We start from the raw sequence: 15468 nt of genomic DNA on the forward strand, positions 1-15468 counted from the left end.
AGAAACAGCCTGAACAACCAAGAAATCTTTAATAAAAATACATTATAAAAAAAAACCAGGGGTGCAAAGTGGGCATTGCAGGTCAGCTATATTATACATTTTCATAATCATGTACTGTACAGCCTTTCCTTCTAGGAGCTCAAGGCAACATATTTAGTCTCTTTCCTGTGACATTTAATCAGCACAAACACCATGCAAGGCAGATTGGGCCCAATGTCAACAACAATGTCAACAAGAGTACTGTACCTCGCGCTGATAATATGCTGGTTATTAAAAAATTAAAGGATGCAATGTTTAGATATACATGTTTTAAAGGCAGCAGATAAAAAGCTGGAACATCAACTTCTTCCATTGCTTAATAGAGCTATGACAACACAGCACAGCACTGCAGAGTCTCCTAAGTGCTCTGTGACCTTTTTATCTGAGCTGGTTCCTGAGACAAGGTGAATTGGCTGAAGACTGAGTGCAAATGGGAGATTCAAACTTTGTTAAGCAGACCTCAGCAGAACTTTGATGAGTTTTCTTTTTTTTCTCTTCTTTTTTTTACATATTTTCATCTTCCCTGGACCTCGAGCCTGATTTCATACAATTACATCTACTGCAAATACTGGCAGTGAGCACCAACAGGATTGTAGCTGAAACAGCACCACAGAAAAGCAAAAGTGTTGTATTAACGTAGCGAGCTCAGAGGAACTCTGACGTTTGCAAAAGTACAAAAAAGCCAATTTAAAAATACTTAAGGGGGGGCAACATTCCCCAAAAGCCCAATGAGGACTAAGCATGTACAGGGCCAATAGAGTGTTTAAAGTCCCTGGTGGGGGGCCCTGAGAGGGCAGGGGGTGGGCAGTGGAATACCATGCCTGCAAAGAATGACATGTCTTTACTTACCGTTCATACTCTGCAGTAAACATTTGCTGATGATGGTGACCTGAACCATTATGGTTTTAAAGTTCTTCATCCATCTTTATTTTATTTGGAGCTAACCATTGAGACTGGACATAATCTGTGTGTCTAGAAATGTTCTTTGCTGTACATTTTTTTCCAGCCTTGCATTCTGAAGTTGTTTCACACAACCAACAGAATACCCAAATACAGTGGTACCTCAGGTTACAAACGCTTTGAGTTACAAACTCCGCTAACCTGAAAGTAGTTGCTCCGGGTTGCAAACTTTGCCCCAGGATGAGAATGGAAATCACGCACCAGCGGCGCGGCAGGAGGCTCCATTAGCGAAAGCGCGCCTCAGGTTAAGAACGGTTTTGGGTTAAGAGTGGACCTCCAGAACGAGTTAAGTTTGTAACCTGAGGTACCACTGCACTTGATATCATCAGAAACGCCTTCCTGCACTTACTGATCTTCTGTTGTTATAATATAAACAAACCCAAAGCTACTCAAGTCAGCAAGTATGCTACTCTTTCTTTAAAACACCAGGTGGCAGTAAAACACTTGACAATAGAGGGAGATGTATGTTTTCACACACAGTTGTCTAGCTCTGCAAAAGTATTCTTAATTTTGTTCATCCCTTTGAAATTACACAAGTCACCTTTGTTGCCAGGTATTGGTATGGAAAGGGCTTTTGGTTTAATTTTTCATGCAGGGCAGGCAAAACTTAAGATTTGTGACTCTAACGCTTTGCATTTAATCACACAACTGTTCCTTCCACAGCAGGGTTGTCCAGGATGAAAATAAGGCGGCCTCTATGTTACAAAAGCGACGCCGGTGGCGCTGTGGGTTAAACCACAGAGCTTAGGACTTGCCGATCAGAACGTGGGCGGTTCGAATCCTCGTGACGGGGTGAGCTCCCGTTGCTCGGTCCCTGCTCCTGCCAACCTAGCAGTTCAAAAGCACGTCAAAGTGCAAGTAGATAAATAGGTACCACTCCGGTGGGAAGGTAAATGGCATTTCCGTGCACTGCTCTGGTTTGCCAGAAGCAGCTTAGTCTTGCTGGCCACATGACCCGGAAGCTGTACGCCGGCTCCCTTGGCCAATAATGCGAGATGAGCGCCGCAACCCCAGTCGGTCACGACTGGACCTAATGGTCAGGGGTCCCTTTACCTTTATGTTACAAAAACAGCGGCCCCCATTACAGCTGGCATGCAATAAAAGCTTGTCATTTCCTGATTCCCTCTCCTCTGCTTCAGGTGAAACCATTTTTCCTGCAGCACAAAGTGAAGGAGCACCAAGCACTCAGCCAACTCTCACCTGAACCACTTTCCCAGGCCTGTTTTGTTACCATGTTAGGCAGTGACAGTGTGTTGGGAATATATAGAAAGATAACGGTCCACTAAGAATGTGCAAGTTCATAGGAGTCCCAGAATGGCACTTTTTGAAGCCGCGAATCATTTTCTGAACATGTACAAAGGCAAGAAAATGTTTACACAAAAGAACCAAGCCACTGCAAAATATCATATGCAGATATTTATATTGAAAGCAACAATTCCCTTTTCTAATACAAATTGTTTTCCAGCTTACTTCCTGAGAAAATGACAAGAATCGCAAGAAACACTGAAAATCTCTTGCTGTGGCTTAGAATTAATTTACTTCAAAGCTTTGTGCAAAATATAAGCCCTTATAAGGGCATGGGTATCCGTGCGACAACAGGAGAGTTTATCGGACTTTCTCCTCAATGTGATTCAAGAGGAAGCAAAGTTAAATAAGAGTTCAGCATCCTACAAGGATCCTTGAAGCTACCTTTATATAGTAGCAGACGTTTAAGTCTTATAGCTCCCAATCATCTAGCAACACAACTATTTTAACATTCTGATCAAGCATGGCTACTTGAAAGCACGTCCCATTGATTTTAATGGTCTTTACTACTAAGTAAGTTTAGAAACGCAGCCTTGAGCCTTTAAGCCTCAAGCAGGAATTCTGTAGTCATAAATAAAAAGTGGAACCTGCGACATTCCTGTAATTTTTTGGACAGCATCTAAAACAGCACCAAGAAGAGGAATACAGTGGTACCTCGGGTTACATACGCTTCAGGTTACATACGCTTCAGGTTACAGACTCCAATAACCCAGAAATAGTGCTTCAGGTTAAGAACTTTGCTTCAGAATGAGAACAGAAATTGTGCTCTGGCGGCGTGGCGGCAACAGGAGGCCCAATTAGCTAAAGTGGTGCTTCAGGTCAAGAACAGTTTCAGGTTAAGTACAGACCTCCAGAACGAATTAAGTACTTAACCCGAGATACCACTGTATAACCTTCCACTAACCTACTCCCTGGGATCCTACCTTACATCTGGAAGTGCATTGCTAACACATATAGTAATAAGAGAATAACAATAATATTGGCTATCACTTGCCGCATGTTATTCAGTCCTATATTCCAGATAACCTCGTTTCGCACTCTGAAGTCGCTAAGCGTTTTGGACCAATGGGAACATTTGGAGTTTTGCGAGAGTGCTGAGGTCACCAGTCACAAAATGGCTACCATCTGTGAGGCATAACGCAACATTAGAAAGAATGAGCATATCGTTGCTTCCCCTTCCCATCCCCTAGGCCTCCTATTTACCATGGGGAGTCAGCTATGTCCTGCTGGTTCTGCTTATGGAGATAAAAAAGCCCAAGAACCCCATTTTCCCCCAATGGCAAGGCCTAGGTTGCCATCATTACCGACTTACCTGGGAGTAAGCCTCATTAACAACAAACCTGTTGTTGAAGTAGACATGCATACCATTGATCTGTATAGTTAACCATACAGTTAACTGAACATCAGCTCCTGCACAGCAAAAGACACATCTAAAATATGGGTTTTGGCTGGATGGTGAACAAGGTTACACTTACATCATTCATATGAAAAAGGGTATTTAAATCCATTCCAGGATGCACAGAATTAACACAGAAGTAGACTACAACTCCCATCATCCCTAGCTAGCAAGACCAGTGTTCAGGGATGATGGGAAATGTAGTCCGAAAACAGCTGGAGACCCAAGTTTGGGGAACACTTGCTGTAAAACAATTTTTTAAAAAAATCTATTCACCCTTGCATTTCCGGTCTGACCTCGCCAGCAGACCAGTCTGTATTAAGTGATATGTCTCATAGGAAGGGTGCTTGAGCCTGGGGTTCTGGACTAGGCCGCAAAATACTCAGGTCACATTTTGAAGCTCCAGACACCTGATGACTTCTCTCCACTGCTTGTCCTGTCATAGTTTGCTTCCGTGATACTCCTCTGCTCACCCAGAAGAGCCAACTGTTATCCACAGCAGGCCTTAATCATTTAGGGAACAAATTAAGTGGGGAGTTAAGGATTGGAAGGAGTGTCTTTAAAATAATAATAATAATCACACAAGTATCCAAATGGGTAACTTTTATTTGTGGATAAAAATTAAGGCTCACAGTACTTATCATTTACAAGCAGAAAATGTTTTCTTTCTTTAAAAAAACGAGAATGCTAGGAATTATTTCCCTATACAAATTCCTTTGAATACGTTGACATGTCTCACTGAAGGACTAGAGAGGGGTAAACAAACTGAACAAGAGCAACTGCATTCATAAGCTACATTCCCTTCTGGACCACAAGAAGACGACAATCTGTGTTTCTCCATCCGGCTGAGATTACATGAATGAACACAATGAAATACATTCAAGGACTGGAAGGATGGCAATGAAGCTACATTCCACTTCCCTCACAAACTAACTGTGTGGTTTTTTAAAAATAAAAAATAAAAATAAGAAATACCCTGCTCCACACAATACTGGAATCTGGATTCAGATTTAACAAATCACTCATGATGCAATGCCTCTTACACATGTGTTTGCTTCTGGCTGCAATGTTAATCTTCTTAATAAAGTTTGCCAAACTCCCATTTTCTTCACGAATCTTTTTTTTAAAAAACAAAACAAGCTTATAAAGTTATAGCCCAGAGCTGACTTAAACGTATACATTTGTTAGGATGGAAATCCTATAATTTGACTATCTGTGCATCTAACATAGTGAACATGGACACAAAATACTCTTAGCTCCAGCTGCAAAGGTTACCGTCAGTAGACACACCACTCAGTTAAAACCTCTGGCTCTTATGAATGGAACCATGCATTATATATACCTCATTTCTCTAGCTTGGACCATAACTATAATAGGGTTACATATTTTATGTTGAACATCAGCTTAAAAAAAAAAAAGGACATTTAAAATGGCCAAGTAAACCTCAATGTCAAAGCACAGCAATAGCTCAAGGAACACTCCCCAGCTATGAACCCAACTGTCTAGGAGGCATCTGAATAAGAGTTCCCACCAAGCAAGAGCCATCAGGCTTGCAAGTGATCATTACATTATACTCTCAGGTGCCATAATCTCACCAGTAGGCATAAAGAGGACTTCCTAGTAGAGTTTGCTAAGAAAACACTTGGGTCTGGATTGCACTTCTGCTCACTTGACCACACCCATTCCCAAACACGGACTATACAGGAAAGCCCTTCTGTTGCACACCCTGGGTTTGGATGAAACGGGGCAAACAGATTTGCAAATCAATCTGCCATGGATGCTTCACAGCTGAGATTCCTGCATTGCAAGGGGTCAGACTGGATGGCCCTGTGGGGTCCCTTCCAACTCTACAATTCTGTGATTCGCCTACTGCATTCCTACACACTGGACCATGCCACCCAGTTTACTCGCTCATGTACATGTTCCAAGACCTCTGCAGGAAAGGTCTTCAGGAGACAACAAGTGGCATGGTGAGGCAAGTTAGCGTAGCAAGAGAACCACCAGCTCATCCCAGTCCTCCAAACGCCAGGTACACCTGCCCCATCATAATAATGGTTTTATAGCGAGTACCTTTTGCTCTTATTTCCCCTTTATCCGTCCCTCTGCTTTATTCCAGCCAGACGCTCTACCACACATCCGGCAAGACCATACAGCAAGCCTTGACCTCTGCATCTTAACCAACCATGTCTTGGTTAATTCACATAAGCACAGCGAAAATCGTATTGAGCAAAAGGACCCTTTTTTTGTCAACAGAAGCAACTAGTTCGCTGCCCCTCCACAAGTTTTCACTTGTCCTGCGGTGACCTTCCGATCCATCAATGCATGGCGGAATGGTCATCTGTATCCTGCTAATCAATGCATTAATACTTGGGCACTTGAGAACTATTGGGTACAAATCAAAGTTTGTGTAAGGTTACAGTGATTTGTGGTGCGCTAAGGCCGTACTCAGAACGGGTGAGTGAAGTCATTGCAGCCCTGTTCTCTTTATTCTAGTATTTTAAGCCCTCTTCTACCACCTTAACAGCTATGGCCTCCCCCTAAGAAACCCAGAAACTATAGTTTGTTAAGGATGCTGGGAATTGTAGCTCTGTGAGGCGTCAAACGACAATTCCCAGCACCCTAAACAAAGTAAAGAGTTTTCAGGATTCTTTGGGGGAAGCCATGATTGACAGTGGATTAAAGAGTGCTTTAAATATAGGGTGTGGATGTGACCTGAACGCTGTTCTCCTGTCCATCTACCCTGACAAGATGCTGTAGAAGCAACTCCACTTCAGATGAAGCTATGTGGCTCAATACCCGCACATACTGAAAACCACCCAGCTTCTGATCCTTACCAAACCAGAGCCGAGAGGCTAACTCTATTTACCATATTTTTCGCTCTATAAGACGCACCCGACCATAAGACGTACCTAGTTTTAGAGGAGAACAAGAAAAAAATATTCTCTCTCTCTGCGCAGCACCTCTCCAGAAAAGAGGGAGGAGAAATGGAAGGGGCTCCGTTTCTCCTGCCGCTTCGCTGAAGGGGCGCTGCATAGCTTTCCCTCTCTGTGCAGCGCCTCTCCAGCGAAGCGAAGTCAGAACAGCAAGAGGGATCGCTGCGCAGCGATCCCTCTTGCTGTTCTGGCTTCTGGGATAGCTGCGCAGCCTGCATTCGCTCCATAAGACGCACACACATTTCCCCTTTCTTTTTAGGAGGGAAAAAGTGTGTCTTATAGAGTGAAAAATACGGTAACCCTTCTGACTTATTGGTGGTTTATTTTTCAAGAAATGCACAAACTAATTTATATCTAGATTGGCCCTGCTGCCTCCAAAACCCAATCACATACGAATCAGCACGTTTTAGAAGAAGAAGAGGAGGAGGAGGAGGAGGAGGAGGAGGAGGAGGAGGAGGAGGAGGAGGAGTTTGGATTTGATATCCCGCTTTATCACTACCCGAAGGAGTCTCAAAGTGGCTAACATTCTCCCTTCCCTTCCTCCTCCACAACAAACATTCTGTTAGGTGAGTGGGGCTGAGAGACTTCAAAGAAGTGTGACTAGCCCAAGGTCACCCAGCAGCTACATGTGGAGGAGCGGGGACGCGAACCCGGTTCACCAGATTAGGAGTCTACCACTCTTAACCACTACACCACACTGGCTTGGAAAGGAGCAATTATTCCCCCTTGCTTTTCCAAAGCAGCCTCATATAAAATATAAGCCCAACGGTATGAATGATAGTTCGGCATAAAGACAAAGACAAAAACTGAGAAAGGGCAGATAAGATTTTGATGGCTGCAAGGTAGATTGCTCCTCCCTTTGATTTTGCCTGAACCGCAAGATGCATTTCCAACTGTATACATAATTCATATTTGGCTCCCTTGTAACTGATTTAATGTACATTAAATATAGATATCACTGCACGGTGGGGGAAATGTATGCTTTTACATTTTTAAACAAAACTTGCTTTAAAAAGCATTATGGAGGAGGGACAGGAGAGCAAGGGGCGGGGGGACACAGTCATTATTTGAGTGACAGGTGTTATTGTTGTCTTAAAAGTCAACACTTATTGCCATGGGCTTAATACTCCAAACGATATGGAACAGGAATTCATACAGTACGCAGCAAAACAAATTATACATTGATTCCACAACTCAACAATACCTACTACTCCATTTGGCAAAATATTTATTTATAATAAATCTGTTTCAAAAGCAGTTGTTGGTCGCTTTCCCGCCCCGCCCCGCCCCCCCAAACCCATTATTTTAATAGGCTCCGACATTGGTTTTGGTAAATGTAAATAAACGGTCTCTTTTTACACAGTATACAAAATAAAATGAAAATAAAAAATAAAAAGAGACATTGAAATGACGTAACAGTAGAAACAGTCAATAAGACCCCAAAAAAGGCAAAGCAATATGAATCTATCTGCACGTAGGCAACACTGCCCTAATTATTTACCCGTACGTATCCTCAGCCCACTTACCTTGCTCCCCGCCCCCCCCCCCGCCCCCAACATCATTCTTAATTTGCAGATTATGCTCCAGGAAAGGGGGGGGGGAGAGAATCACATATGATGTAGCAGCAGCTCCAGCGACTCTGTTTCACAGTACTGCATGTCAACACTGGGAATGGTTTCTGATATAATTTAAAACTGCATACAGTACTTTCATACAAGGAGGGGGAGGGAATAATTATTCCCACTCAGTTGTTCCTGGTGGTTTTGAAGTCAAGTCATACATCACCCGGGAGATGCCAGGAATCTTCTTAATCTCTGCCACCATCTTCAACACAACCTGCGTTTATTTAGGAACAAAACAAAGTGAGAAGAGCATTTAAGTAGACAGGCTCCCTGGTCTGAATGAGGGATAAATCAGGGCTGTAATGTAAGGCACAGGGTATTCATTAGACTACTTTACCCAACTGTCTAGAAGCGGGTAGGAATGGTGCATCAAACTTTTAAAATATAGCCTGGTATTATTTTGTTTGCAAAAAAAAAAAAATAATCAGGCAAACATTTTGGAGAGGAAGCTCATACACTTACTACAGTCATACCTTGGAAGTAGAACAGAATCCGTTCCGGAAGTCCGTTCGACTTCCAAAACGTTCGGAAACCAAAGCGCGGCTTCTGATTGGCTGCAGGAAGCTCCTGCAGCCAATCGGAAGCCGCGGAAGCCCTGTCAGACATTTGGGTTCCAAAGAACGTTTGCAAAGCGGAACACTCAGTTCCGGGTTTGCGGTGTGTGGGAGCCAAAAATTAGACTTGCAAGGCATTCGGGATCCAAGGTACGACTGTACAGTATAGGCCTGGGCGATGTACTGATACATCGCCCAGGAGCGGTTTGAGGGCCAGAGCACATATTTATTTCTGTGCTACAAAAACGAACTTTTAAACCATTTTGAATAAAGGAACAAGCACAGTTTCTATATTAGCAAAGAAAAAAAAGGCAGTTCCGAATGATTATTCTGAAAGTTTTACCTCTTCTGGTATCTCATTGCCGGGAGTTGCTGCAATACCCGTCATGAAATCACTAGTGATGAAGGTCCGAATGACCACAGATCTTTGACAGGAAGGCTGCTTCTGAAGGGGATCTCGGTCAAAATGCAACGGTGTCAAGATGACTGGCATCTGGCTGATTTTTCCGGCATAACCTTGGCATAAGAAAGCAAGAATATTGCAATTAACAAACCGTTATATGGACCGAGAGAGCCGGCGTGGCGTAATGATTAGAGCAGATCATCAGGAATGATGAAAGTTGTGGTTGAACAACACCCAGAGGTTGGCAGGTCCCCCATCCCTCAATTATAGTGCTGGACTAGGACTTGGGAGACCAGAATTCCTACTCCCGATTCAGTCATGAAGCTCACTGGGTGGTCTTGGGCCAATCACTAGCTTGGCCTAATCTATGTCACATGGTTGTTGTCAGGATAAAATAGGGGGAGGGAACTCATTTTGCCATCCTGAGCTCCTCTAAGAAAGGGCAGGATACAAATGAAAACAAAAAGCTGCATAAAGACAGACTGTACTCTATGGTACAATTCAGAAACTGCTCTTGGTTAAGAGCTGCATGCATCAAATTACAGTGGTACCTCGAGTTACATACACTTCAGGTTACATACGCTTCAGGTTACATACTCCGCTAACCCATAAATAGTGCTTCAGGTTAAGAACTTTGCTTCAGGATGAGAACAGAAATCGTGCTCCGGCGGCACGGCCGCAGCAGGAGGCCCCATTAGCTAAAGTGGTGCTTCAGGTTAAGAACAGTTTCAGGTTAAGTACGGACCTCCGGAACGAATTAAGTACTTAACCCGAGGTACTACTGTAGTTTCTTTTAAAACTTTTGTGTGATTCACTTTTGATGTCGTTTTTCTGCTACAAAATCAAGAAATTGCAGTGTCCCGGAAGAAAATTCAACTTTCTGAAGCCAGGGTTCTACAAAATAAACATCTATTATGCAAACTTTTACTTTATTGACTTGCACCAAAATCTGGCTTGCTTGACGAATTCTGAACTGTTAAGTGGTCTTTGCCAATGGCAAATCAAGGGCAGCAGACCTCTTAGCAATTAACTAAGCAACGACCTTCCACTGAACAAATGCACATACTAACCAGACTCCCTGAGAATATTATGAGCCTCAAAATCAGCTTGCCGCAATGTGCTGAGGACTCCTGTTGTCAGGAAAGTGGGAGTAACGTCTGTGGGAGGTTCTTTGACAGGTGGGCCAAACACATAGACAACTCTACGGAGGGAAGAAAATGAAGCGTTGGAGTGTGTGGTTTATTGCAAACTGAATAATGCAAGCACTTCGCTGGCTAGGGCTAAAAGGAGTTTCAGTCCCCAACTTCTTGTGCCAGGTTAGGGAAAGATAAGCAATACATCTATAAACTACCAGAACAGCAGACAGTATTATAAATTCTGGCTTTGTCCAACCATGTAAAACTTGGGTGCACAGTGCCTTTAATTCCCACAGTTAAATCATTTATTTAAAAAGCCAGGTATCTCGTTTGGAAAACGTTAACATTCAGAATATGTGCAGTCTTTTTATTCCAATACTAAAGCAAAAGTTTGCTTCCTTCCCTTGCTTTAAAAGCCCCCACCGTTAAGAGTACTCATGCCTGCAGCACCTGACACTTAGCTTTCCAGTATACAGTGGTGCCTTGGTTTTCAAACGAATTATTTTCTCTTTTTTAATCAAGTGGAATGCTTCTTTAAAAAACAAGGCTGTATGAAGAGCATTTTAGCTCCTGTGCCCTGTAACTGACACATACAATACTCAGATCCACCTAAAAGGGTGCCTGACATCTTCATGAGATAAGCTTACAGAGCCTTTATTGCTTGTGAATTGCTGCTGGCCTCCCTTTGATGGTCTCTGGCCTACAAGTTTCAAGATACCAAAAGCTTTTGACGTGGCCTCTCTCTCTTAAGGTCAACCTTTTCATCTCTCCCATCAATTCACTGTGACACTAACAGTGCAATCCTATGCATGTATTCAAAGGGACACACTCAGCGTAGCAGCTGACGACATTCATGCAAGCCTACGTGTGCTTACACAGAAGTAAGCGCCGCTAAACAGAGTGGGGCTTACTTCTGAGTCAAAGCAATTCTGTCATAAATGTTATGCCTATGCCGAAGTACAATTTTATTTGATAAATATGTTGCAACTGGTACATTTAATGTGGTTAAAGCAATAAAATAAGTTTAGGTTTGATTAAGAAGGTATTGCATATGTACTTCGATTCCCTAAAACTGGCTGGCTTCAAAAATTTCCAAAAGTTTTACATCTCTAATTTATAATAAGCACTCAAGAAAGGCAGTAGCATATTCTTCTATACGGTAGTTTCGTTTTTACTTCTCGTGTGTTAAGTTAAAAATTTACCAAAGCAATAATGTAAGCAAACAACAAAATCAGCAGCAGCTGTATTTTTTAAAATACTGCAGATATATACCGGTTTATGTTGTGACACATGCGGGGGATGAGTCTTGATAGGAACATAAGGGACTCCCAGTGTGGAGCATCTTTGCTGGAGATCCCACATACATAGCTGTAGGAGCGGCAATCACCCTGCAAAGCAGCAAAGCAAAATCGACAGCTGAAACATTTGCATTAGCTGAAACCCCATCGAGTTCTTTCCTTGCAACAAGTTATATACCGTTCGACATTCCAGTTTGCACACTGCCATGTAAGGTGATATTGGAAAAGAGGTACAAAGGATTAAATTAGCAAAAATTAAACCAGAAAAAGCTTACTTGAAATGCCTGATGAAATTATGCCTACCCAAAATGCCTTAAATTCAATAGGGGGGTCCTATCTGATGTCAGCCAAGGGGCAGCTTCACTTAACCAGGCACAGAATGCTGAATATGCACAGATTCTGGCAGATATGAGCCTTGCGTCTCGGTCATGGGGGACCACTAAACATGACTCCTCTGAAAACCTCCGGGATCAGACAGGAATATAAAGCATCAAGTGGTCTGTACCCTGGACCCAAGTTAAGGGCCTTGCAACAAGGACTGGTAAGGTAGGGCTGAGCGATATCCCCTTTTAAACATCGTGATATACCTATACAGTGGTACCTCGGTTTAAGAACAATCCTCTTTACGAACGATTTGGTTTACGAACTCCGCAAAACCGGAAGTAGTGTCCTGGTTTGCAAACTTTACCTCGGTCTAAGAACGGAATCCAAACAGTGGAAGGGCACCGGCGGCGGGAGGCCTCATTAGGGAAAGTGCGCCTCGGTTTAAGAACGGTTTCGGTTTAAGAACGGACTTCCAGAACGGATTAAGTTCGTAAACCGAGGTACCCCTGTATCACGATGTCTGAAAGAAGGATGCAACTATGTAGAGGCAAACGGAGTACTGGCAGCTGCTACTACTTAGGGGTCTAAAACTGATGCATTTTTACTTACCTTTAACAGCTGTTATTTTATAGTAATAAACAACAGGAAGCAGGAGATATGAGAGAAGTGATGGCCAGCTTCGCGGTTTCCCCCATATTGGAATTTTTTACACAGTGCACGTGCATGTGCGCACACACATACACTGTGATTCTCGATGAATTGCCAAGTCATACATTATGAAACTGTTATCATGATACGGACTTCAAAACAATTTTGGACAATGTATTGATATATCACCCTGCCTACTGGTAGCATATGGGTAGCCAGTACAGTCGTACCTCAGAAGTCAAACGGAATTCGTTCCAAAAGTCAGTTCAACTTCCAAAACAATTGGGAACCAAGGCACGGCTTGAGACTGGCTGCAGGAACCCGACGGGCGTTCGGGTTCCAAAGAACGTTCGCAAACCGGAACACTCACAAGGCATTTGACTTCCGAGGTACGACTGTACAAGCTTTTAAGCACCAGAGTTATGGGCTTGTGAAAGCCCTACCTCATCAACTCTAGCTTGTGGCATCTTAAATCAGCCAGAGCATCCAGGCCAAGCCCAAGTGTTCCACACATGGTGCATTGCAATGATCAAATTGCCAATCTAGGAATCACCAGGGTGAGGAAAGACCGTTTCAAGGATGCAGCTGGCGAAAGGCACTCCTAGCCACCTGAGCTTCTAAGCAACTAAGATGAATCCAAGTGCAGCCCCGAACCGCGAGCCCCTTCTTTCAGAGGGATTGTGACTCTGTCCAGAACAGACAACTGGCCTATCTCCCAGAGCCAATAAAGCTACAATGCATGCAGTTCCGAGCCTTTAATTGGCTTTGTGTCTGACAGGTGCCTGAACTGCACCAGGAAAGCAGAACTGGTTTGTTTGTTTGTTTGTTTGTTTACTTATTTATTGAAAAGCATTTCTCAGCCCCAACGTATTTCAAGTATCTCTAAGTGGCATAGAAAAATAGCACAACAACAACAACAACAACAACAACAACAACAACAACAATAATAATAATAATAATAATACAGTATAAGGAGGACAGTAAAACGAGTCTTATAAAAGCAGAACAGGTTAAAGCAGAATTTTGTCTGCAGTGAGCAAATTGGTAGGAATATACGTATATGCCTCCAGCTGCTGCTTCTCCAACGGAAGGCTGAACCTGATGGAATACAGTGTGAGTGATGCTATTTAATCTTAAGAATGCTTCAGTATTTCCAAGCCTAACCAAAGTGACCATTCAGACATTTAGAGGCTGTCACATATATTTTAAAAAAATAGCTCTTCCATTGCTTAATCCCAATCCATTTTGGACGTACTCGGTATTTTGGCTCCAAAAACGCTAAATTTGTTACCTGCAATCTAGCCACGCAAGTTTTGGGTATGATTACCACAGTGACAACGCACTCACCTGTACTCCTACAGTTTTGATTGGCAGCAGAAAGGCATTCAACGAATGTAGACTTGTGATTTGCATCAGTTTCTCCTGGTCTTCCTCAGTTGTACACGCTTTGACCCTCTGCAACAGAGTGTGAGGCTGGGCAGCAAAGGGAAAAAGTCCAATCAAAACTTCTGAGATTATTACTTAGCTACGTCTCACTGGAAGCTAGTGTTTTGCTAGTGTTGAAATACACGTTCTTAAAAAAAACCAGAAGCATTTTTACTTGGTGTTATACGTCATGACATCAATAGGCAAGATGTTAAATTGTTTTTATATGCAACAACTGCGGCAAGAGTATTATTAGCCCAGAAATGGAAACAAGAAGAAATTCCGACGAAAGAGGAATGGCAGACGAAATTAATGGACTATGCAGAATTGGACAAATGATAGGAAGGATTCGAAACCTGCGGGACCAGAGATTTACAGAAGATTGGAAGAAGTATATGAATTATTTGAAGAGCAACTGTAATCAACAAATTACGCTAGTAGGACTACAAGAAGTTTTGTAAGGAGAAATATACAAAGTGTTACAATGTATAAAAAGATAGAGATATTGGTTATGAGTTTGAAATGTAATAGGGAAGATAAGAAATGCATACTGAGAGATTAGATTGGAAAATTTTCAGACAGGATTGATGGAAGTCAAAAATTTGAATAAGATGTAAAAGTATGTTTAATTACTGTTGAAAATGATATGTTAAAAAAAACTAATAAAAATTATATTGGAAGCTAGTGTTTTGCATAGAGGCAGAGGTTGGAAAATAAGGGGTTCTCCAACAAAGAGGCCAGAAGTGTGGCTAGACCAGTGCTGCCATATCATGTTAGTTTAAGGTCCAATCAGATTTGTTATTTCTAAACCACCCAGCATCTACTATACATAGTACAAATATATAATCCATGGTTAGGCAGACTAAGGCCCGGGAGCCAGATCGGGCCCAATCGCCTTCTAAATCCGGCCCACGGACGGTCCTGGAATCAGTGTGTTTTTACATGAGTAGAATGTGTCCTTTTATTTAAAATGCACCTCTGGGTTATTTGAGGGGCCTGCCTGGTGTTTTTACATGAGTAGAATGTGTGCTTTTATTTGAAATGCACCTCTGGGTTATTTGTGGGGCATAGGAATTGGTTCATTTTTATTTTCAAAATATATTCCGGCCCCCCACAAGTTCTGAGGGACAGTGGACCGGCGCCCTGCTTAAAAAGTTTGCTGACCACTGAATCAGAGGCATTCCCAGTTGGTAGGCACTTGGCTAAGGTAAAGGTAAAGGTAAAGGGACCCCTGACCATTAGGTCCAGTCGTGGCCAACTCTGGGATTGTGGCGCTCATCTTGCTTTATTGGCCGAGGGAGCTGGCGTACACCTCCCGGGTCATGTGGCCAACATGACTAAGCCGCTTCTGGCGAACCAGAGCAGCGCACGGAAACGCCGTTTACCTTCCCACTGGGGCGGTGCCTATTTATCTACTTGCACTTT

General features: G+C 42.8%; 1 protein-coding gene and 2 long non-coding RNA genes across 4 annotated transcripts in view; 1 reads left to right on the plus strand and 2 right to left on the minus strand.

The window, feature by feature from the left end:
* Positions 1 to 50: 50 nt before the first annotated feature.
* LOC310763242 lies at positions 51 to 3044 on the minus strand. The gene is made up of 2 exons (XR_014548553.1): positions 2053 to 3044; positions 51 to 1692 (listed from the first exon to the last, which is right to left on the minus strand). It is a non-coding gene; the product is annotated as an uncharacterized lncRNA (long non-coding RNA).
* Positions 3045 to 3200: 156 nt separating this feature from the next.
* Positions 3201 to 7522, plus strand: LOC310762468. Its single transcript, XR_014547989.1, has 2 exons — positions 3201 to 7036; positions 7079 to 7522. It is a non-coding gene; the product is annotated as an uncharacterized lncRNA (long non-coding RNA).
* The window catches only part of GMPS (guanine monophosphate synthase), a 47877-nt gene continuing 36697 nt past the window's right edge, over positions 4289 to 15468 (minus strand). For both annotated transcript variants that reach the window (XM_083613257.1, XM_083613258.1), the window contains exons 12-16: positions 13966 to 14091; positions 11621 to 11736; positions 10283 to 10413; positions 9153 to 9325; positions 4289 to 8469 (exon numbers count right to left, since the gene is read on the minus strand). In XM_083613257.1, coding sequence (XP_083469383.1) covers positions 8368 to 8469; positions 9153 to 9325; positions 10283 to 10413; positions 11621 to 11736; positions 13966 to 14091 — 648 coding nt within the window. In that variant the 3' untranslated portion in view covers positions 4289 to 8367. The remainder of the gene's footprint in view (positions 8470 to 9152; positions 9326 to 10282; positions 10414 to 11620; positions 11737 to 13965; positions 14092 to 15468) is intronic.

This window comes from Podarcis filfolensis, assembly GCF_964270895.1.
Source record: "Podarcis filfolensis genome assembly, chromosome: 5".
NCBI classification, from domain to species: Eukaryota; Metazoa; Chordata; class Lepidosauria; order Squamata; family Lacertidae; genus Podarcis; species Podarcis filfolensis.